This window comes from Parasteatoda tepidariorum, chromosome 6 (assembly GCF_982258835.1).
Source record: "Parasteatoda tepidariorum strain Cologne lab strain chromosome 6, Ptep-v5.0, whole genome shotgun sequence".
Classification (NCBI taxonomy): Eukaryota; Metazoa; Arthropoda; class Arachnida; order Araneae; family Theridiidae; genus Parasteatoda; species Parasteatoda tepidariorum.
In genome coordinates this window covers 22146036-22170783 of record NC_141760.1, presented here as the reverse complement: position 1 = coordinate 22170783, position 24748 = coordinate 22146036, and the positions used below count along the sequence as shown (strand labels likewise).

At 28.2% G+C, this 24748-nt stretch overlaps 1 protein-coding gene across 1 annotated transcript; it reads left to right on the top strand.

Annotated features, from left to right (window-relative positions):
• The first annotated feature begins 1962 nt into the window (after positions 1 to 1962).
• Positions 1963 to 21959, top strand: Vps60 (vacuolar protein sorting 60). Its single transcript, XM_016049067.4, has 8 exons — positions 1963 to 2376; positions 5057 to 5161; positions 7538 to 7584; positions 7675 to 7768; positions 9295 to 9366; positions 13645 to 13753; positions 17282 to 17400; positions 19824 to 21959. Exons 1-8 carry the CDS (start codon positions 2308 to 2310, stop codon positions 19869 to 19871), a joined length of 663 nt encoding a protein of 220 aa, XP_015904553.2. The 5' UTR covers positions 1963 to 2307; the 3' UTR covers positions 19872 to 21959.
• Positions 21960 to 24748: the final 2789 nt, after the last annotated feature.

Genomic DNA, 24748 nt, shown 5'->3' with positions numbered 1-24748 from the left:
GTTTAAAATAAGCAAGTTAATGACAAAAATTTCATTATTTTTCATTAAAATATGAAATAGTAAATTTACAGCTAATATTCAAAATTTCAAACATTCTTAAGGAAGTTAAAATTTTCAGCTGAATGTCATGAAAAATTTTTTTTTTTCTTTCACACATGTAATTTGATACAATGCATGATAAAAATGGAACACCTGAATAACTTTTGATCTACTCAGATAAATTTTGATATAAATGTTAAGATTTAAATCTGTCACATCTGATCTCTCTCTTATTATTATTATTAACAATTATAATTTTTTTTTGAATGGGAGGGCACTTTAGACATGAAGCTAAACCTGAGCTTACAAGATGAAGATCTTGAAAGAGAGAAATAAATTTTTCTTCAGCTATGGATAAATAGTAAATTATTTAACACTAAAGAGAGGGAAAAAATCACTCAAGAGATACTTGAAATTATACAAATTTCAAACAAATTGAAATTTCTAAAAAGCTTCATTATGCTCATAAATGAAATTCGTCTTTTCAACGTGTCAAATTTGAGCTGCATAGCCGCATTTCCTATGGCTATAGATAGGCTCCGATGGTATTATTTTACATTCAGTTTAATAGCAGATAATTCCCAAATTAATAATGGAATTTAATTTTTTTTAATTGCCCCGCACTCAATGTACATTTTTCTACACACTTTCGTAATTTTAGGTTTTGTATTGCAAAACAAAGTGTAATATTAAGTTGAACACCCAAAATAGCGATTGACTTTGTAGGTTAAAAAAAAGACTGAAAAGTTCAAAAGAAATATTTAGTTTTTCATACATCTACTGAATACACTATAATTAAAGTATAATAAATAAATAAATTATTTATTAGTACTATTTTCAGCAGAATAAAATTGATTCGGTTCCAAACAGCTTTTTATTGCATTTGAATATTTTTCTAATTCGGTAAAACTAAATGCCAATCAAGCACAGAAATGGTCATTTAGTTTCGGTGGTATGAATATGAATCATCTTTAATGTTGAAACACAAAATGACAATATCATGCACTCAGAGCCCGATTATACCTTTCGTAGGCCCTAGGCATAGAAGTTTTTGGGCCCTCCCTTCCTCCCCTCTTTTCAAAATATATGCTAAAATTTTCTTGCATATTTTTTTAAACATTTTTATTAATATGGATTTTAATTTACAAATTTGTTTATCGAACTTTATCTGCAATACCGACATACTGCCGATATTGCAGTTGATATCGATAATATCATTATGATTATACCATCAACAGAAATCTGCACAAGAAATGTTGAAGGCTCAAATTAAAGATAAACTTGTGAATATTTTTCCTAACGTTCACATTGCATTAAGAATATGTCGATTCTTGGATCAAATGCAGAAAGAGATAGATCTTTCTCCAGATTAAAATTGATAAAAAATTATTTGCGTTCAACAATGAATCAAGATCGTTTGGCATCGCTCGCACTTATGTCTATTGAATACGACATTTTGCGTAGTTTGGAATTCGACAGCATAATACAAGGTTTCGTTGAATCCAAAAATCGCAAAAAAGTAATATATTAAATCTTAAGATTCTGCAAAATAATTTATCACCGAAAAATATTATATTTTTATTTGTATCTTCATAATTTTGTGCAAAATACACTTGTTGTTTTTAAAGCTAAATTATTTTTGTCAAAAATTTTTTTCTCCCAAGTTTTTCGTAGGCCCTAGGCACGTGCCTATAGGTTAATCCGGCCCAGCATGCACTGGATAAAACATGCTGCAATAAGGAAGTTGTTAAACCAACAAGATAATATGTAAAGTACTATAATAGGAAACCTTCGGATGATAAAAAATAAGAGGGGGAGTAGGGTGTGCAAGTAAAGAATGGCGTATTAGAAAGAACATTAACTGAAGGTTCATTTGAATGAGAGCCGGGTGGATTAAATACTTTTACCAGCGCAAAACAGAGACCAGAAAAAAGTTGAGTCCTCTGTAAATGGTCTGTAATTTACTACCGAATGTGTGAGTGCGAAAGAGAATTTGATTGGACAAATATTTTCAGACCTGAAGAACTTGCCAATCAGATTCTCGCTTGTGTGCAGGCAGTAAAAATGCTGCGTAAGAGCAAAAAAAAAAAAAAAAAAAAAATGAATAGAGGGCTCTTCTACTAGAAGATCTCAGGGGCGCTACGGAATGGATAGAATTTCTCTCAACTTCAACTTACATTTTGTGTTATGGTTTCGGTCTGCTGTTGCAACACTTGAAAATCAATCGAATTATTTTACCAAATCGTTAATTTCATTAAATTAAAAAATATGAATAGATTATTTGGACGAGCTAAACCAAAGGAGCCAGCTCCGAATTTGACGGATTGCATTGCTAATGTGAGTTAAAAGTTTATATTAACCGTTTTGTACCTTGTCATTTGTATCTTTAGCGCCTTTAAATAACAAAGAGTAACTGTAATTTTTCAAACCTTCCTTTCAAAAGTAAAGGGTGCTTATTTAAATAGATTCATTTAATTTTCATTACGAGCAAACTTCTAACTAAAACTCAATATTGCCTTTCATCTCAAACCTGATGTCAATCAATTAGAATTGCATAGGTCCAACTTTATTGTGAAATTTTAGCACGATTTGATTTAATTTATAGAAATGAAATGAAGTTCGTATGAAGAATAATGTGAAATGTGGTTTGAATAAATCGGATTAGATAATTTTGTGTAATTTTTAAGTTGGTTGAAATTGTCATTGATTCCATTTCGAACAGTGGAAAACTTTCGAATTCGGAACTTATTAACATCACTTTTTCTTATACTTTTTTCAAATATGAAATTTGTTTTTTCTTTGTTATGATACGAATTATTTCTAAATTTACCTAATATGAGTTGCTTCAAATCTATAAACATGTAATTTCTGTTATTTTTTATTTCTAACGAATTTCAGTTAACTCAAATTTGTAAATACTATTTATGCAAATATCTGTTTTTATAAATTGCATAAAATTTTCATATTTTTTTATTGTACTTTATAACTTTTTTTGCTTACTACTTTTTATAATTTATTGTATACTCTATATTGAACTTTTACAAATTTAATATATGTATTGAAATCAGGGTTCGTGATTTTTTTAAAAAAAATCAAAAAAATCGGATTATTTTGATTTAAATCAGAGTTTTTTGATTTAAATCAGATTTTTTTGATTTTTATTCAAATACACTATAAGAGCTTTAATTTATGATTAAAAAAACTTTATAAATGTTTAATCAAAATTAAATTAATATTAAAACTATATTATAACAATATTTTAGAAGCTCTAACTTATTAAAATAATTTTTCATTATAATGCATAGCGACCATTTAAATACAAAGGCATGATTGAAATTAAAAGACAAGATAAAAAAGATAATTTAAGGAATACTACTTTAACTAGTAACACAAAGTTTCAATTAGCACACCATAATTTTAATTTAAAATTGTGATCTCTTTTTTTTTCTCTTGATTTATAAAATGGCAAAATAAATGCAACAGATTGTGTTTATAAATGTTGTCATTCATCAAAAAAAAATATTCAATCTATATATTTTTATGTTAAAATATTCATTTTTAATCCTATATCAAAATACATAAGTTAAGCTAAATAACATTTTTAAAAAATCTATGTACTCATTGGAAATTTTTTTCACAAAAGAAAATCTGATAATTTCAAAGATACCGTGAACATATTTTGAGAAAAAAAATACCAGTGAATAACCCTTCTGCTTCAAATAGACTTTGAAAGGGAAGAATGACACTATATCAGGAAAAAAATTTCTGAACTCAGCTTTTTTTTTCTTTCTATTTTTGGCATATTAAGGTAATTTCTTTTTAATATAGCCTCAAGCTTTAGAAATATAGAAATAAACTATAATGTAGATTAGAATTCCATGCTTTTTTAATCAAAAGGTAGAATTTTAATTAACATTTGCTTTTTTTCTTTTTGAAAAAAAATCATGTTTATTTACTTTCTATAGCTATGCAAGTCTATATTAAGACAGCATTAAATATTTACTTTAATCTGTACTTTCAATGTTAAGAATCAAAAGATTTTTAAACATGTAATTTCAAATGTGTTTAACACACACCAAGAAAGAAAGTAATTTCGTTAACCAAAATTAATTAATGCAGCAATTTATTTAAAGTAAATTTTAAAACTAAGAAAAGAAAATAATAAAAGTATCAATAATTTAAAGCACTGTTTTTTAACTTTTAAAATCAATATAATATATATATAAAAATCAATTGATTTAAATCAATGATTTTTTTAAAAAAATCATTTGATTTTAATCATGATTTAAATCGTGATTTAAATCAACGAACCCTGATAGAAATATCTATATATTTAATTAGGATAAGGAAATTTTTATTACAAGTAATTCTTTCTTAGAAACTATTCTGCCATGATGACAAATTTTCCACGAGCAGAGTTCTCACGTTTGTGTATATCTGATAGTAAGATGAGGGACTCAGTAGTCCAGGTTTTAAGTGATTCTTCCACATTGGTTTTTCCTCGCAGCTAACTGATTTTACTGTAGTATAAAATACAACAAAAATGGGTACTTATCCATTTAGCTTGCACAGGCAATACAGTCGTCTATGAAGAAGGCAAAAAGGACACAGTAAATTCAAATGTTTTTTTATAAAAAAATATTTTCTTTTAAGAAATTTTATTTGTATAACTAAAAAAATAAAACTATTTAAACAAACTAGCTGAATTTTTTTTTAAAATTAAATTTTGCAATTGGGTAAATTGTTCATTTTTTCTAAGCATTTTATATTTCTTTTTCGTTTTGCTTTCTTGTAATACTTATATTTTATAATAAGTTTATTTTTCTTTTTATTTTAAAATTAGTAGATCTTTATTTTTATTGTTCTTGACTTACTTACTTAATTAGTTTGTTTAGTTGAAAAATGAGTATTTTGAATGGTTAAACAGAGTTCAGAACTGTTTTTAATGATTTTTGTTTAATTTGACTTCTAATTAATTGAAATAGAGATAACTAAATTAGCTTTTTATTTAATCTAGGTCGATGCAAGAGGGGAGTCAATTGATAAGAAAATAGCTCGACTAGATGCAGAGTTGGTCAAGTATAAGGATCAAATGAAAAAAATGAGAGAAGGACCATCTAAGGTTAGTATTTGTTCTTAGTATTAATTCTGATAAGTTCAGTTATTGACTTTAGTGTAACTTTAATGGTATTAATCGGAGTGTTTTATACATTATGATTTAAATACTTAATAAAGAAGGTATTTCGTCAGTATCCTACCTTTTAGTAAAGTAATTATCTAAACAATTTTTGCTCCTTTTATCATAGTTGTGAAGATATTTGAAAGTAATTTACACCATTGCTATTTTATAATTATCACTAATTTATTGCTTATAATAAGTCTTTATTTATTGGGATATAATTATATTTATTGGGTCATAATTATAATTATTGGAACATAATTATATTTATTGTAACATAATTATATATTTATTGGAACATGTCTATATTTATTGGAACATGTGCATAAATTGGTTATTTACATTTGTTTTTATATTATTTAACATAGGTGAAAAATTATTCTTTCGCTAAATAAATCATAAAAATTTTGCAATTTTAAATGTATAGTTGTTTAAATGTATAGTTTTAAATTTATAGTTGACATGAGGTTCAATCCCTCTTAAAATAATTTGTTATGTTGAACTTGATTTTTCCTAAATCTTAGATCATACATAACAGAACATAATGTAAAGAGTGTGTAAATTCTGTTCCAGATTAGAAATAGAATAATTTATGAATAGAGAAAGAATAATTTATGACAAAATTACATCATAATGAACAAAATATTTCTGTTATGTATAGATTTGAATTTTATTTAAATACAAGTATTAAAACAATGGAAAAAAAATTTGTTTGCAACGAAAATTGTCCTGATTATGTACAAATCACAAATTAAAAAATAAAATGTGTCAAATTATTTCATATAATTAACTAATAATACCAAAATTAGCTCATTTATGAAACATTTTAAATATCAGAATTATAAGTACTAAGTAGCATTAAGGCTCCTTTAGGTAGTCTTAAATAGTTAGGCAATTAGTATAGATGATATTTTGTGTGAGGGATACTGACACCAAAGCATTATTTCTTTGTGTAATCATACTTTTCAGGTTTTGACCCCTAAAATATAGGAAGTAGTTCTAATCTAAGAAATATGGTTTCACAAATTTATAAAGTTGAGCAATTGAAAATTTGAGATGCTTGATGCACTCAGTGACCTTCATTCATCTATGCTAGTATGCTCAAGCTATTTGAATCAAGTTTATTTTATTTATCTATTTGATTTTAAATTTGTAAAATAAATTGTTTTCATTATTACAATAAAGATGACTTTGTCAAGTATTCAATGTTAAGACTATTTCGTAATGTTAGATATGTAGGCATTTAAATGTTTCATGTCACTTTCATAAGTGATTGAAATAACAAGATTTTTATCTGTAATCTCTAAATGTTAGTAATTTACAAATTGTTAATTTCGTGTTCATTCATTTTCTTTAATTTCAATGTTTATTTTATTTTATCATTCTATTACATTTCAATAAAGATGACATTAATTTTTTATTCACGATAATGGGTTCTGCGTCGTTTGGCTGACCATTTAATCTCAACATCTGCTCCTGCGTCCCAGAGCCAAAGGTCCAGAATGCTGAGATGGGACAGTAGGCCTAGGCCCTCCATGGGCTTTCTTGTCACTGTGTTTAGTTTTAGTTTAATTTTTTATTTAGTTTATGAATTTCATTGAGATATATATTATTGTAATTATTTTCAGATTGTTCGGACAAAAATGAATTCTTTCATCTAAGTATTTTATAGTGTAACACTATAAAGTACTATAGTATATATACTATAGTATATCAGGGGTGATTGTGCTCCGGAAAAAATCCGGATTTCCGGAATTTTCGCTAGCAGTGATCTGGAAGTTTCCGGAGATCAAAGGTCCAGACGTTTCAAAATATCGTTTATCGCAGAAGTTTCCGGAAATCAAATTTTCAAAGGTGGAACTTAAAAACACAGTTTATTTTATTTGTTTGTAAGGGAGAGCCAGAGAGATACTTTATAAGCTTATATTCATGATTAATATTCATTTTTTATCAGTAAATAGTTGTTATAATCATAAACTCAAGAAAGAAAGACATATTTGTAAATTTTAATTACTTCTCCAGGTCATAATAGCTATGTGTATATGGTATAGGTATGTGTAAAATTTTAAATATATTTTAAGTAAACTAAGAAATATAGGAAAAAAACCTTGTTTAAATTTTTTTTCAATTTAAACTGTTTTTTTTTTTTAACTCAAGAAATTTTCCGGAATTTTGACTTGGGCTCACAATCACCCCTGGTATATATACTATAGTATAATTTTATAGTATTTTATAGTGTTTTAGAAATCTTGAAAAACTTTAATAAATTACCTGTATTAAATAAAAAAAATTTTCTGAATTTATTGATTTTTCTTTTAGAATATGGTGAAACAAAAGGCTATGAGAGTTCTGAAGCAAAAGAAAATGTATGTACTTAGACTTTATATTTAGAAAATGTTGCATGTTTTTCTAACCTTTGCAGAATATGACAAATTACTCTATTACTTTTTTTTAAGGTATGAATCACAACGAGACAATCTTGCTCAGCAATCATTTAATATGGAGCAAACCAACTTTGCTACTCAGCAATTAAAGGATACAAAAGTTACTGTAAGTATATCTGTATTTATAAATAATAATAAAAAAATGATTTAATGTATAAAAGAATTAGAGTTAGGTTTTCTTACACAAGTGATATGCGATTTTGTTAATTATTTTGTCAAAGGGAAACCTAGGAAGTGGTTTGTTATGTTCTTGTATCCATTTTTTGAGAATTTTTTTTACCACCAACATCTGCGATAATAACTGCCATTGTGGTGTTTGGATTGTACTTGTGTTCATACAGATAAATGCGATCTAATGATTGGAAAGGGGGGAGGACAAAAGAGTTCGAGTTAATAACTGTTTTTCTTTTTTTTTTTTCTAAGTTCAAGTTAGATTGCTCGCAATACAATATACTGGTTTTTGATGTTTTTTGGTTTAGGAATTGCTTGCTTGTTTTGATTAGTAGTGCATTTTGGCACAATTTTGACACGATGTGCATACACAAAATCTTTATCACGTTAAGTATAAGTGTGATTGTTTAGTATAAATTTGCCTAGAATCCACTGTACATATTATTTTTTTTAAGGTTAAAGAATTGACCAGATGTTTTTTTTTTAATCTATCTACACAGTTCAGATAAATTAAGAATTTTCATCTTAATTTTGATGTGATGTTTAGAATCTTAGTACATCAGATGTGAAACTATCATTAAGCATTTTATTTTGATTAGCACCAAAATGTTGTCAAAATGGCTTAACTGCTTTTTGCGTTGAGTATATTTGCTGTAATTGAAAGGAATCTTTTTTTGAAAGATATGCATGTTTAACATTATTAAAGAATAGTTTTGTGTGTTTATATTGCTATATTTTTATTAATTTTGCTTCAAAGTCATACCAAAACTGTTGCCTGGGGATAACATCTGATACTGATCTGTTGTTTTTTTTATTTCTGAAATGTATGTTTTGTGTTGTAAAGAAGGACAGTAAGACAAGTGAATCTCGAATTTAATATGATTGCAATATTTTTGTTTTTGGCATGTGTTGAAAGTTGCACCAATAAAAATGAGCCAAAAGTGGTTGGCAAGAAAATAAAATAAAAATATGGGTGTATACTGATAACAAATCAGTTTCAAAATCCAGCATTGGAAAGACATAGTAAAGAGTGAATTAGTAGCATTTGCAAGTTAGAACAAAATTTAAAATTAAGATTTCACTATAATTTTGAAAGCCTATATTTATAAAAAACTTTTTTCCAAATTTTTTGTTTCAAAATATTGTCCTTATTTTCTTCAGTTGTATTTGAATATTCCTTGGATTTAATTAAAATAAATATTACTTCAAAAAATTTATTAAAAAATGAAAAAAAATTGTGCTTTGTGAAATTAGTTTTTTCATTACTGTAATGTAAACAGTTACATTACAAATTTTGTTTATCATTAATTTTGAAAATAGAACTGTTTTGATATTTCTGATTAAACTTTATAAATGTGTCAGATAATTTTTAAATAAAACATAATCTTGGAAGATTCAGATTTTTTTATTATTGTTAACTCAAATTTATGTAAGAAAAATTGTAATTTTTTTTTAATGTAGATTGATGCAATGAAGATGGGTGTCAAAGAGATGAAACAGCATTATAAAAAAGTTAACATTGATGAAATTGAAGTAAGTTTTTAAAGTTTCTATATTTATAAGACTGTTACGTAATTATATCTTATAGATTGGACATTGTTTAATTGAATACCAGGAGTTTCTACGCTCTTTACTAAAAAGTTTTTGTGTTCAAAGTAAACTGACAATCCGCATCACATATTTTAGCTTTTCATATACAGTGAATTCGGGATAACTCGGGGACTGACGAAAAACTTCGACATATCGGAAGTTCGACTTACCGTTTGTTGTCGGATTATTTAGTTAATGCTTATTAATTACAAATCTTCTAAATGCTTACAATATTTAAGATCATTTTTTTGACAAGCCATTTACGATAAGACTGTTTGAAACACTTTATGATATCCTGGTTCATCGGCTGCAACTTTGCTGTTGTGTTTGGCGGGAGAAACTGCTTTCAAATTAGGTAGATCACTATGCGCTGTGCATTTATCCTTTTCTTTCTTAGCGAAGAATTTCCGATCCAATTTTCTTACATAGTCTTCAAATAAAACTGATGTCATCGAAAACTTTTTGTTAGACTTGTAATCCAAAGGATACGTTTTTACATTCTTGAAACATCGGGAATTTCGGTATTTTCCGATAACAAGTAAGGGCAATTTCTCTGTCCCAGACACATTTCCTTCAACTAGGACAGTCAAACGTTCCTTGCTCATTTTACCCCCTGAGCAGTTTTCCTCCTTAAACATCTTAGTCTTATTTGGAAGACATTTTAAAAATAAACCCATTTCATCAATATTGAAAACATCATTTTAACTGTACCCTTGAAGTAAATTTGGTAACGTTTCATTTAACCACTGCTCACATACTTCAAAAGGGACAGCTTTAGCTCCTCAATGAAGAGTGCGAAAGACATAGTGCAAAGGAAGGGGCAAGATATCAGCTCCTAGGTTTCTTTTCTTGCTTTAAAAGATCAAAAAAAAATCGAGTTAAAGGAAGTAAAATTGGAGTAATCGAGAATAATTATCATGAACTTGAAGATAAAAGGGTCGGGACCCCTTACAAAAATCGAGTTATAGTAATATTCGAGTTATCGTACTTCGAGTTATAGCAGGGTTCCCACGGTCCTTGAGAGTCCTTGAAATTTTTTTTGCTAAATTTAGGTCCTTGAAAGTGCTTGAAAAACGTCTTAGGTCTTTGAAAAACTTGATAGGTCCTTGAATTTGTCCAATACTGCCGGCTGCCCTTTTTATAAAACACCCGCGGGTATTTCTCGTTCTTTCTGTTTTGTTCCCGAGCTCTCTCGTGATTTTTAACGCCACTGTTTCTAACCGGGCCTAGCGTCTTGGTGTCTGCCAAGCGCGCGGAGCACAGCAGACAATCAATGCGTTCGGGGCGAGACTCCACTTCATCTTCTGTCGCATATGCTTAGATCTTTTTTCTTATCGAAACTGGAATACTCTCGAATTTCGTACCTTGTAGTTTTCAATAAATTTGCCGTTTTACCATCCGCACTTGTCCTTACGTTTGCGTCATTTCAAAACTTTATTGTAAAGCGTATTCGCAAAGGCACGACTTAGTATTTGTGTTATGTAGTTTAGACTAGATATGCCTGGGAAGTGCTATTTTAATCCCCAATGGATGGATAATCAAGCTTATAAAGAATGGGTTTTATCGATGCCCGAAAAGAAGTTCAGAGCCAAGTGCTGATTATACATGATGGAGATCGATATTGCGAAAATGGAGGAATCTGCCCTGAAATCACACATGAAAGAAAGGTAAAACAAAAAAGCAGTCTCATGCCCTGAGTTCTCTTTTTCCAAAGACATCAACATCTAATTCATCTGGTGTAAATACTCCTTCAACATCGTGTGCCCCATGTGAAACAGAAACTTTAGTGGCCGAGGTAACATTGTCTTCTTATCTGGTCAAAAGGAATGTGCTTGATGCTGAAATTCTCTGGAGTCTGAAGTGCATCACTAGTAATTATTCATGTAACTCTTGTGAAGGGATTAGTAAATTGTTCTCCAAAATGTTTGCTGATAGCTGTATAGCGAGACAATTTTTTTGTAGTGCCACAAAGTGAGCCTATTTGGGCTCCTTTGGATTGGCACTATACTTCAAAGGGATTCTTATAAATGAGCTGAAGAATGTTGATTGCTACACTGTACTCTTTGATGAGACGTTAAATCAGTCTCTACAATCTAAGCAGATGGACATTATGGTAAGGAATCGATAATAAAGTTTGCACTAAGTATCTTACCTCCCAATTTATAGGTCATGGAACTGCAGAAAATATTTTGTCCTCTTTTTACAAATGCATGGATGATGGTTAAAAGCTCTCTAAAATACTTCAATTATCCATGGATGGACCCTATGTCAATTGGAAATTCTATTAGAAGCTTCAGTGTGAATTAAAAGAGAAATATTCCCACCAGGTCATATTCATTGGCAATTGTGGATTACACATAACGAATAATGCTTTTAAACATGGTGAAAATGGGATATGTTCCTTCTAATTTTTATTTTCAGAAAGAATTGTTGCTGCATAACATTTAGAGAAGGTTGTGTAAATTATGGATGAATAATTTCAGAAACGATGTTTAATAGAGGAGAGGAGGGGATTATAGAATAGTCATGGAATATGGAATACCTAAGATTTAGCTCTGTCTTTCATGCAGCCTTCACATGGAAATACACAGGATTAAAGGATTTCACCATTAACACCTCATTACCATTAGTTATAGATTGTGCTGAAAATGATTTTGTGAATTAATATGTAAAACCAGTAGGGTTGTTTTTAAAAAAATATAAATTTTAGTCCATAATACATATACTCTCTTCTCTCTATATAGGCAAAGCATTCTGGTATTATATTTAAAATTAATTATTGCCACAACAAGCATTGTTGCTTCTAGTAAAATAGAAGAGAATAATTTTTTAACTTGGTCTTAGATTAAGGTCCTTGAAAATTTTGTTGAGGTCCTTGAAAAGTCCTGGAAAGTCCTTGAATTTCAATCTCATCATAGAGTGGGAACCCTGTATAGCGAATTGACTGTATTTCAGTTTTTATTTACTGAACTTTGTAACCTCAGAAATTTGAACCTATTGCATAAAGTTAAATGATTGATGATTTAAATTATCCTGTTTTTCTTTCTTCTATATACTGTTATATATTCTATATGCTATTTATCTTTATAGTTTATCTTCTTTCTGAATGCACTTATTTTTTAAGAAGGGATGGAAAACCAAGATCCTGTGGCATAACTAACTACTACTACAAATATTAAATACCAAATCGCTAGTATATAAGACATGTTAACTCGATTCTATGTCGAGGTACCTTTTGATAGATGAAGGTTGACACAATCAAAAATTAAATCCCCTCAATGGCGACCTGCGGATGTGATAAGAACTTGCCAATATTGATGAATCATCCACATTAAACAGTTGATTTGCTTAAAAATAAACTACTAAAAAAAAAAAATCCAGTGAAGTAAATTAAAGTCTCCCGGTCATTAAACAAAAATTAAGAATAATAACAGCAAAATAAAATGCTGTTATCACAAAAATGAAGGAAAAAATAATGAGCGAAATGCTATGAAGTAAAAATATAATGAGCAAAATATGACATAAATTAAAAAAATAGTATGAATCAACTAGTGGTATCCGTTCATATCACAGATAAAATTCTGGAAGGGGAGTAATGTGTCATAACTAACTACCACTACAAATATTAAATACCAAATTGCTAGTATATAAGGCATGTTAACTCGATTCTATCTCGAGGTACCTTTTGATAGATGAAGGTTGACACAGTCAAAAATTTAATCTCCACTATCCTAACATAAGTATCCCAAGATCCTAACATAAGTTCGTGGATAATCTTCTTTATATTTTTGAATATAAGATTTGGTATATAAGACTTGGTAGACCCTTTTAGCTGTATGGTTTTAAAAATTTATTTATTATTACTTAAAATACTTTTGTGTAGTTACACATTTAAAAATGCTTTAAAATTTTTTTATTAACTAACATAATTAGACATTACTTAGCTTGCCAAATACAAGAACATTAAAATATATTCTAAGTTATCTCACCAAAACTTTATATTCCATGTAATAAGAACAGCTGCAACAAGTAAGTTATACAGTATGCATTATTCTTGAATCATTGATTAAGTGTTTCAATTTTTTGAAAAATGTATGAATTTTTTTTTTTTTTTTCAAAATTAGGTTCTTTTTATTATAAATTATGATAATTTGTTTTAGAATGTTAAATTCTGAATTTAAATTTTGGAATAATTTTGTTTTGGACATTTAACAATTTCAGAATGTTCAAGATGATTTAGAGGATATGTTAGATCAAGCTAGTGAAGTGCAAGAAGCTCTTGGTAGGAGTTATGGTATGCCAGAAGTTGACGATGAGGAACTTGAAGCAGGTATAGTCATAACTTAAATTACAAATAACAAATATAACTTTATTGAGAACAAAAACAAACACATAAATACAAAGAATATATATTTGTTGCCAAGAGGAAAATCCTGTCCAGGTGACAAAGAAAGGTAATACAATAAATTTCAAATAGAAATTTTAAAGAAAAGAAGGGGGAGGGGATATTACAATCATAAATTATTTTGCACATCGTAAGACATCATATATTGTTGAACACTGTAATAATAGAAAAAAATACATGAAACTATGTACACAGTTTAATTAGAATATAAATACATGAGATTAATTAGAATAATATAATTTTTTTTAAAATTATCAAAACTAGTTTTACTAACTTATCTAATTTTACTAAATTCATATTCTTACTTATGTAAGTATTTCTGTTATATACAGGGTGTTATTAAAATCCCGGACCCATTTTGATGTTTAATAACTCATAAAATAATAAAGGTAGATTAAAATTAATAACATAAATGGTTAGATAGACTCAAAAAGTTTCATGACCTTTGTCAATGAACTTCCACATGTGCCCCCTTCGTCGCACCGAGTGCACAAGTGATTTTGACGTTGAGCGTGTCAGACAGACATTTTTAGACAATCATAGAAGATCTGTGAGATCAGCGGCAAGAGAATTGGATCTGCTCATTTCGACGGTGTACAAGGTTATTAAGAAACAATTAAGATTGCATGCATACAAAGTTCAAATTGTTCAAGGTTTGGAACCGGACGATAGGCCTAGGAGGATGACGTTTGCAGCAGATATGATAGGAAGGATAGAAGATGCTGCTGATTTTCTGAAGCGCATAATGTTCTCCGACGAAGCATCCTTTCATGTTTCTGGCATTGTTAATCCCCATAATGTGCTCATATGGGAATCTGAAAACCCCCATGAATACCGTGAGACACAAAGGGATTCCCCAAAGGTTAATGTGTGGTGTTGACTAATGCACGACCGAGTCATTGGGCCTTTCTTTCTTACAGGAAAGACTGTCTCATCAGTCGTACACTTAGACATGTTGGAAAACTTTGTATTTCCACAATTAGAAGAGCTTCTGCCACATTTCTTTTTGCAACAAAATGGTGCACCACCTCATTGGGGTATTATCGTTCGTAGTTCTTTGAATGACCATTTTCCAGGAAGATGGATTGGGCGAGGAGGTCCAATTCCTTGGCCACCCAGACCACCTGATATAACGCCGCTGGACTTTTTTCTTTGGGATTTATAAAAGACAATGCTTACAGGGGATCGTGTCGAACATTGATGACCTAAAAGCCAGAATTACAACCGCAATAGCCTCTGTGGATGCCGACATGCTTGCCGCTACCTGGCGTGAAATTGACTATCGACTTGATATTCTCCGTGCGACGAAGGGGGCACAAGTGGAAGTTTATTGACAAGGTTCATGAAACTTTTTGAGTCTGTCTAACCATTTATGTTATTAATTTTATTCTATCTCTATTATTTTATGAGTTATTAAACATCAAAATGGGTCCGGGACTTTATAAACACCCTGTATTATATATTCTTTTTAATACATCTTTTGTGTGTGAAGTTATGTTAAAATATCTTCTCTATAATACATAAACCATATCAATTTAAGCAATATTTTATACAAAAAAAATTTTTTCTGTGATTTCTATAAATTTTTCGAGGGTATGTTTGAATAGTGAACTTAAAAATTTTTTTACCAAATACAGAAATTTATAATTGTGCTTAAATGTATAAGTGAAATTCTATGGATAGTTTTCAATTTAAAAAAGATTTTTTTTAAAGAATTATTTTAACTTTTCTTCAGCGTTTTTAGAAAAAAATATTTTATATTGTTTGCCAATATTCTTTTATTTAATATTGTTTAACTGTATGTTCTCATATTTTAAGAAGAATTTTAGTTTAAATTTTTCAAATTTAAGCTATAGTTGAAAACCAACATTTTATCTAATTAAATTTGTAGACACGTGTTTTCAAATACAATTTATACTTTATAGTACAAAGTAATTTTTAAAAAAAGTATTTTGAAAATACTGTATTCACCTTTATTTTACCCAGAACAATTATTTCATGAAACTCATAATTGATAACAGCTATTGTTCAATTATTGAAACTTTGAACTTCTTGTTTTACATGTAAGACTTTTGTCTGAACTTGAGATTTCAAAACTCACACTTTTGTCAGAATTAGAAAATTCCAAGTCGAATGTAATATTGTCAGATCTATTTATATTTTTCTTAATGTAAAAGAAGCTTAATTTGTTTTAGAAATTTTGCAAGCATTTGAAGAAAAAAGTTATGGTGAAGTAAATTAGAAAAAAGTACAAAAGTTCAGAATAAAGTACACAAATTAATTTATAATTTTTTTTGTGAAAAGCTAATAGAATAAGTGAGAAATTTGATTAAATTTAATTACTGACTTTTGAAGGTAAACATTGTTTTGAAACAGGATCACAAAATTTTAATAGTTAGCAAGTATCTTTGAAGACATTAAAAATTTATGTATATGTAGGTTTTTTTCAACAAGTACCGGACCCATTTTTTGTTAATTGTATAAATCTTTTTAGTTTTAATTCTTTGTTTTAATCTTGTACACCATAATAAAAAGATTTTTTAAATAGAGACAATAAGACTTACTATAAACAATTTAAATTAAAAAAGAATATGACGAATTATTGCATAACAGACACACAGAAGGCCTTTTTATTTAAGAAATTTAGGAAAAGTTCCTAATTCTAAGTGTAAAAACAAGAAAACATTAATACAAATTTTATTTTAAAAAAATATTTTTTTTTATTCGAACTGCTCTGAATGTCTATAGTTGTACCTACTAACTACCTAGTTACAAATGGTGATAAAATTATAATTGAATAGAATGTTTTGAAACAAGTGTAAATACAGTATACTCTCGATATCCCGAAATTCTAACACCTTGTTGTATCAAAAAAAATTTTTTTCTCCTTGGTATTACATATCCACTTAATATTAATTTGAATTCCTATGTCTAAGACTTTTTTTCTTAAAACCTTGTTATGTCGAATATTTTTCGAAATGGAAAATTAATTTTTTTCAAAAAGTCACTATGTTAGTTTGTTGTTAATCAATTCTTTTCTATGTAATGCATAATTATTTTTGTCTTACTTTTAAAAATAAAATTATCATTGCTGTATTTAGGATTATAGTCAACTATCGTTGTATACATAATTATTAGTAGTTATTTTTATGTTTCATTACTTTTTAGAGAACTATTTTACAATATATTTTTTTACTTTTTAAAACATATTTAATTCTGAACTTATCTGAAAAACTCGCTATCTTGAAATTTTTTTAGCGTCCCTTCAATTTTAAGATATATAAAACCAAAATTTATATTTAAAAATATATTATTATATAAAAGTATATAAAATCAAAATTTAAATTTTTTTGATTAGAAAAGTTTTGAAATCACTGAAACCAAATGTTTCTTAGTTCATTTGAACTTATTGTATACTTTGTTCATTGGGACTTTTTTTTTCTCCTGTTACAGAATTGGATGCATTGGGTGATGAGATAGCTTTAGATGAAGATACTTCCTATTTAGATGATGCAGTAAAAACACCATCTGTTCCTTCTAAAGAACCTGGAGCTGACAGTGTTCCACCTGGTGTAAGTGTAAAAATGTCACTGTTATTGAATTCTTTAGTATGTATTCTAATCTACCCTAGCAAAAATTTTACTTTGACCTCAGTCATGCTCAAAATCTGCTCAGTATGGTTTCTATAAGAACATGCACCGAGGGACCAATATTGGGATGTCTGAAATTTTTTAATACTGGTCATAGAATGACCTATATTGGCCAACATAAAGCCTTTACTGGCTAAATAATGAATATGAAATATCTGGTTAATCTGACAATTCTATATAGGGCCGATATTGATTGTAAAGTGGCTGTAAAATATTGGATGAATCGGACAATTCTACATAAGGCTGATATCAGAAAAATAACCGCCCTTTGAACCCTTATTGAGCTAAATTTCACGAATATTGGTCCAATGAAGACTAAGGTATTTTTCTGCTACGGTAATCAGTCTAATATCTATGATATATTGAATTTTAATAGTATACTGTTTATCTTTGATAAATATTTAAAAGCTGCCAAAGAAAAAGCAAAGACTGGGATAGCCTGGCTCGTAGGGCCCCCGGTCGTAAGTTTGATAACTTAATCCGATTCAGGTGAAAATTACGATCTGCGGATGGATAATGTGCGAATGTGTCCTCCCTGTAAATACGGGATGTGACGTATGCTTGTTGTCTCCGGATCATTCTCAGGGATGCTTCCTAGACTTTCGCCATTACCACATTGGGCAGCTCTAGTGCAGCAAAAATAAAAGTATTCTGTATCAATGGAAAAACAAAATAAGATTGATTTAAAAATACATTTTAGATAAAATCTTTGTCCGAAATACTACTTGTTTAGTAGTAGAGCAAAAAACTTATTTTGGTATGAACTTAGAGATTGTAATAAACCCAAAACTCTGAATTATTCAAAGGTTTGGAAGATCAAGATTTCAGAAATTTCTGAGTTTTAGAGATGTCTTAAAAACATTTGAATGTTTAAAAAAAATTGAAATAAAAGGGTAAGCTGGTATAACATATTTGGGAACCAAACTGAGTGAGCAAATTAAAGTAAAATTTAGCAGAGCCTTAATAAAGTTTTATTTTCAAGTATTTTAAAAAATTTCAATTACAGTATAGTTTATGGTCAAAGCATAAATTAAAGCTGTAAGATATAAAATTGTGCTAAATGAGTACTGAATCGTATAAATTTCATACAATTACATTGAATCGCAGGACAGTACTAGATAATAAAGTACTTAGAATAAATACATGACTAGAACTGATATCCAGAATACAATAAAAATGTTTTCTGTTTTTGGGTCATCTAATCTCAATCTCTAGTTTTATTCATATCTTAGTCAATGTTTATAAATTAAAACAATTCAATTTCATCATTCCTAAACAATGTAAACAGTTTTAATATGATTGTATGTTTACATAGGAGGCTCACCACTCTGCTTTTTGCTCTCATATCTATTAGGATAAAAGTTCAGTCGAATAATGTTGCTCGATTGAAGTCGTAACTTCATCAACAATTATAATTTTAAATTGCTATTGAGATTTTGATTGCTATAAAAACACCTTAATGTTTTTCACCCAAGAGATTAATTAGTAATAGTGTGAAAAGTTAATTCATAATGATGCTTTGCAGTTTTGTATATATTATTTTAACTTCTTATGTTGACTGGACGCAGTTTTTATTAAAGCTTACGACAAAAGTAAATAAATCTAACTTATTTTTTAGTAATTTTGAAATGGATAATAAGTTATATCAGATTTGAATTATTTTTTTCTAAAATTGTTGTGTAATGTTGTGTCTAAAATTGTTTTTTTTCTAAAATTTAATACCGTAGGATTAATTTACAATAAAACGAAACACTTCTATAAGTACACAACTCTGAAAAAAAAATCAAAATTTTAAATGTAATCGCATAAAAATTTAATTACAATGAAAAAAAGGTTTTTAAGGAAATATTTCGTATGGATCAAAAATATATTCGTAACTCCTATCAGTATCATGCAGAAGATAAGCAAAGAAATCTTTTTTTTCTTTGTGAATTAAGGGTTCTACCGTAAGATATTCTGACCAATATGAATCCATAGACAGTAACAAAAAGAGTTTTAGATTTTTCTCTTTATGTTATATAGAGATATTCATAGACATTTAGTAACATGTCTTTGTTATGGTTGTTTTAATTATTTAATACATAGTAATAATGGAATACTTGCAGTATGGTCATGTATTATAACATTTACAGACAATGACTAAATTTAATTAAAAAAAAATATTAACAATTTTGAATTATATGTAAATTCCGTTAAGTTTGTTTTACTTTATTCATTTATTTTTTTACTGACATTATAAGAATTCAATGCAGATTATTAATCACAGTTTATTATTTAAAAAAAAAATTTTTGTAAGTGCAGTATAAAATTTTCAGAGATTGATTTGTATGTTTTTTTTATTTCAGGGTGTATTGGTTGACGAATTTGGATTGCCAAAAATTCCAGCCAGTTAATGTTTCTTAACTCCAAAATATTGTATATTTTATCTTAAATTGCTTTGTAAATATATGGGTATCTAGTAATGTGATATTCAAAAAATTGCTCTACATTTGTATATTCAGTTGATGAAAACTTTCAAAATCTTAAGTAGCGTATGAAGTATTACTTTATCTTTCAATGAAGCAGTTTTGTTTTCTTAAGGGATTAAAATAATTGCAATTTTATTCAATGATTTAGATATATATATATTCATTTTCTTTAATGCTTTAATATGGTTTTGTTGATTAAGAAAAAGTTAGTTGCATACATTGAGTTGAAGACGTTAATTTTTTTAAAATCAATAATTATTTAGCTTGCACTTTTTCTGTAACTGTTTACCCTACATTATTTCAATATTTTTTTAAAAAATATCGACAACTTTTAATTTTCAGTTTTTGTTAAAATAGTATATATATTAAAAAAGATTCATTCATGTGATAAGTAATAGTTCAAAAATTTATTTTTAAAAACATGTCATCAAAGTATTACTGATGTTTGCTGTTTGAAATGATGGGTTTCATTAAAGACAAATAGTAACAGTAAATGTTTTCCAAACAAAAATAGTCTATTCTTAAATTATTTCACAAAATACAGACATTGCTGGTTGTCCTGATATTCTTGATTTTCCGGATGAAAAATATTTTGTCTATATTTATCCTGCTTTTTATCCTGCTATTCTTGATTTCACTGTGTGAAGAACATCCCATTTTCTAAGAATACAAAAGCAGATTTTTGAAATTAGTTATGAAGAATTGAGAAATTTCAATTTTAGATCCAACACTTTTTTATTTCAATTAATAATGCTAATAGCAATCTCAAAATTTGATAGTTCATATTTAGGGACCATTTACTAATTTTATACAGGGTTCAGGTATGCCCACAGGTTTGTTAGAACTTTTTTTTGGAATTCAGTCATTCTCTTATAATTTTATATTATCAAATATTTATGTATTCAGTGTCCTTTACTTATTTATTATTTTAAGCAAATATAATGGCGAATCTTGTAGGCTGCACTTTTTTAGGTTCACATTTATGTATTCACCTTTTTCATGTGATTTTAAAAATGATAGATTTCAATCAACTATACAGTAATCATAATTTTTAAATAATAATTTGAGAGATCATTCACTAAATTTACTTTTCCCCAAAAATATTATGCGGCATATTCACTGTATTTTTGTTTTGAGATTATGGAAACCCTACTTTAAAGTTATTTGAGTAAGAAAATCTTGAAATCAATTAAAATTTTCAATTATATATTGGAATGAGGGAATAATAACTAATTGAAACTATTTTTTTTAATGCAACTGTACTATAAAAATTTTCTATGCCTTGATTTGAAATTTTTATGCGTTGTTCACTACAAATAAAATTATGCTGAAAACTTTTTGTTCTAAACAAAATAATTCTGAAATTAAAAAAAGTATATTTTTATTATTCTTTTGTGATTTTCCTTTTATAATCCTGTTTGCTTTTTTTTAAAAAAAGAAGTTAGGTATATGTAAATGTTCTGTCTTTTTTTAAAAACGTTCTGATATTTTCTTTGGTCCTCCGCAATGTCTGCCTAGACCTTGAAATTATTTTTAAAAAAAGAAAGATATTATAAAAAAAGATCAGTATAATTTTTTATTTATTACTTTGAACAAATAATACTAATTTGAAGTTTAAATATATTGAGAGAAATAAAACTTTTTACCTTGACTTTTTTCAAGGAAAAAGGAAAATTTTGGAAATTCCTCAAAAGGTTTAAAAATTCTAAACCCTGCATTTCCCTTGGATGAATATAAAATATTAGTGTGCTTTATTAAGTGAAACCAATGTGTTGTAGTGGTATGTCTTTTATTTTTATATACAATAGCATGTGAATTAAATTAGGTAATGTTGCTTGTTGGTTGAAAATTGCTCACAGCATGCTTTAATTGCAAATTTCATAGATGTAGTATAATTGTCCCAATGTCCTTTTTTATTTTTCAGTAAATAAACCATTGCTTATAATTCTACCTATTTAACCACTTGCAACTAGTTATAAATTTAAAGTTCTAAATAAAGTTGATTGTTACCAATATACTGTATTTGTTTACTTATTTCTATCGTTTTGCATGCTCAAAAGGAGATTGATTAAGACTTAGTATCTTTGATGAATGAAAACAATTAGTATGTATAGATTCCCCCCTTCCTTAAAAAAAAAAAAAAAAAACAATTTTGAACAAGTGTATAGACTATCTTGATTATCTTTATGTTATTTTATCAAAATTTTAATTATTTAAAATATTTTATTTTATTTATTTTAACTGAGAATAAAAAATGAAAGTGAAAAAGAAATAATTGAGAATTTTTTATTGATGATTCACTCTTTGTTTTTTGCTATACATAAATTTTTTCTCTTATACAGCCAAAACAGACGGAAAACAAAAGCCAAATATTTAAAAAAAAGAAATTTAAGGCAAACTAAGTACCCTTTTATTACTAAGCAGTAAAGAGTTGCAATATGTATTAAGTGGGGAGAAAGGAGAGGAGGAAAATCTCTTTATCACTGTATGGTATATCGATGTAAATAATAAGTATTTTACGAATAAAAGAAACTCTTAACCTCTAAATTTTTTATCCTTTCCACTTGTGTTTAGCCTAATTCAATTAATCTTAAACAAATATGCACATAAACATATAATATAAATATGCACATGGTAAAAGTAACATAAGAGTATTCCTCTTACAGTAGGTGTACCTACCTCTTATAGTAAAAAAACTGACCTATTTCTATTTAGACTACTGAAGCATTGTTTTCTGTGTAATTTTTTTTCTCACGCTGAAGCGAGTGTGATTGATGATGCACGAGTCAATAAGATGAATAGCTCAAAGTAAGCCAGGTTTTATAGGTATGAATCGTACATCTTTTGACATGTACTTATGTATACTTTTTACCTTGTTATCTAGTAGTGATGTGGTCATATAAAATAATTTTTTATCGTATATTTTTTCACGTTGAATTCGAGTTGATAGGATAAATAGTGTTGAGGTTATAAAGATTTTTTCTACTAAGTATTGATAGCAAAAAAAAAGGGGGCCACTCTGAATAGCTTTTGATCTAATGATAGGATCTTTAAGTTCTGGGACTTGGTGGTTCGAGGAGTGACCTTAAATATTCTAATTAATTAGTTTAGATGATATTTTAAGTTTCGAAATCAGACATATTAAACTGAATAAACAAATTTATTTTCCGGATTTTTTACCTCCGAAATATAGAAGGTAGCTGCAATCTGGATTTTTTTTTTGCCCACTGTACAATTCAGAAATCGTACTTTTTATACAATAAAACTACATGTGAATATTCTATGAAAAATGCTCTAAGTTCTGCATTGTGATGTAGACACATACAGAACTTACCTGACTGATTTAAGATGTAAAAAGTAAGTATTTCTCTTTAAAAATTAGAGTTTTATGATTTCAGATCAGGAAATGAAAGAATATCAACTTACATTCTTATAATTTAATTTAGTAATTATTTTTCTTATGTTACAAGTCGTTTTTTTTTTAGATTGATTAATTTTAAAAACCCTTTATTTTCACCATTTAAAAAATATCTAAATTCCTTTTGTATGAAGAAAATCTTCTAGCATAAATTTTTTTGTGACACTAAGTCATCACAAGCATAATTTGTCTCAAAGAATATTTTTCATTTAATTGAAGAACCTCATGCAATTACTGTTTGTTATTAAGAGTCATTTGTATTTCTATCCTGGTAACTTCTAATTAAAATAAAATGTGTCCAGTTTTTAGAAATAATTTGTTCTATTTTTTTTATTTCTATGTTGGCTAGTTTTTGCTTCAATTTATCAAATGTATAGTAGGAAGTAGAAGCGTTCAAAAATCTTGACATAAAATCATCAGGTCAAATAATAGTATTTAATGATATTAAACTCAACCCCTAACCTTAGATCTTTGGCGAATTAGAAATCTTTAATCGGAACCTCGAACGTGACTATACACGATTGAGTTTTTTATTGCAGATTTGGATACTTCAGAAAAGAAAATATCCTTACTGATCTTACAGGTTTTTGCATTTTGATTATAATGTGATGCTGTTATCGCAGATGAAAATTGGGTTTAAATTGGATGTTTCGAAAAATACTATAGGTTTAAAAAAATTGATTCTATTGGCACAAAACTCGGCTGTCACACTCCCCGCGGTCGAGTTTGCTATTATCGAAGGCATGTTTTGAAAATATTTCACCCGGGTACTTTTAATGCTTTACTCGACACGTATTTCTACCGATATTTTTTTCCGCATGAGCTGCAATGGCTTAGTGTTTAAAAACCCTGAGCTTCCTTTACGAAAGACGGGTTCGATTTTCAGCGGGAAATTGAAGCCCACCCAGCTTCTCTGAGAAGTAAAGGTGGCCTGTAATACTGACCACATTTCCACAATCGTGCTGTTGGTCACGAAATTGTTTAGCCTTAATCTTTATGACCACCCTAGGCTCAAAATTGGGCTTTTGTGAGAATACTTTGAAGTTTTCGTGCACCCTCTATAATAGTACATGATGTAGCAAGTTAATAAATGAATGTATGAGGGAAGGAAAGAAAGTGAATTGGCGTATTAGTGAGTGAACGAATAAATTTATAAATACATAAAACATTTATACCTATGCTTTGCAGTATATCTATAATTACCTATACCTAGTCCCCTTGCCATAAGACTTATCGTGGGAGGTTTTCGTGGTTTTTCTCTCCATGTAACCCAAATGCGAGTTAATTCCATCTAAAAAAAAAAGAGAAAAAACATCCCACGAAGGCAAATTTCTCCCAATACTTGACCCAGGAGTTCCCACGTCTTCTGGATAGGATTCAGAAT

Bases quoted from the DNA above. Each gene is read 5' to 3' on its own strand.
- Vps60 (XM_016049067.4), top strand. From the start codon at position 2,308: ATGAATAGATTATTTGGACGAGCTAAACCAAAGGAGCCAGCTCCGAAT. The intron at 2,377-5,056 runs GTGAGTTAAAAG...TATTTAATCTAG, and splicing joins TGACGGATTGCATTGCTAAT to GTCGATGCAAGAGGGGAGTC. The intron at 7,585-7,674 runs GTATGTACTTAG...CTTTTTTTTAAG, and splicing joins GTTCTGAAGCAAAAGAAAAT to GTATGAATCACAACGAGACA.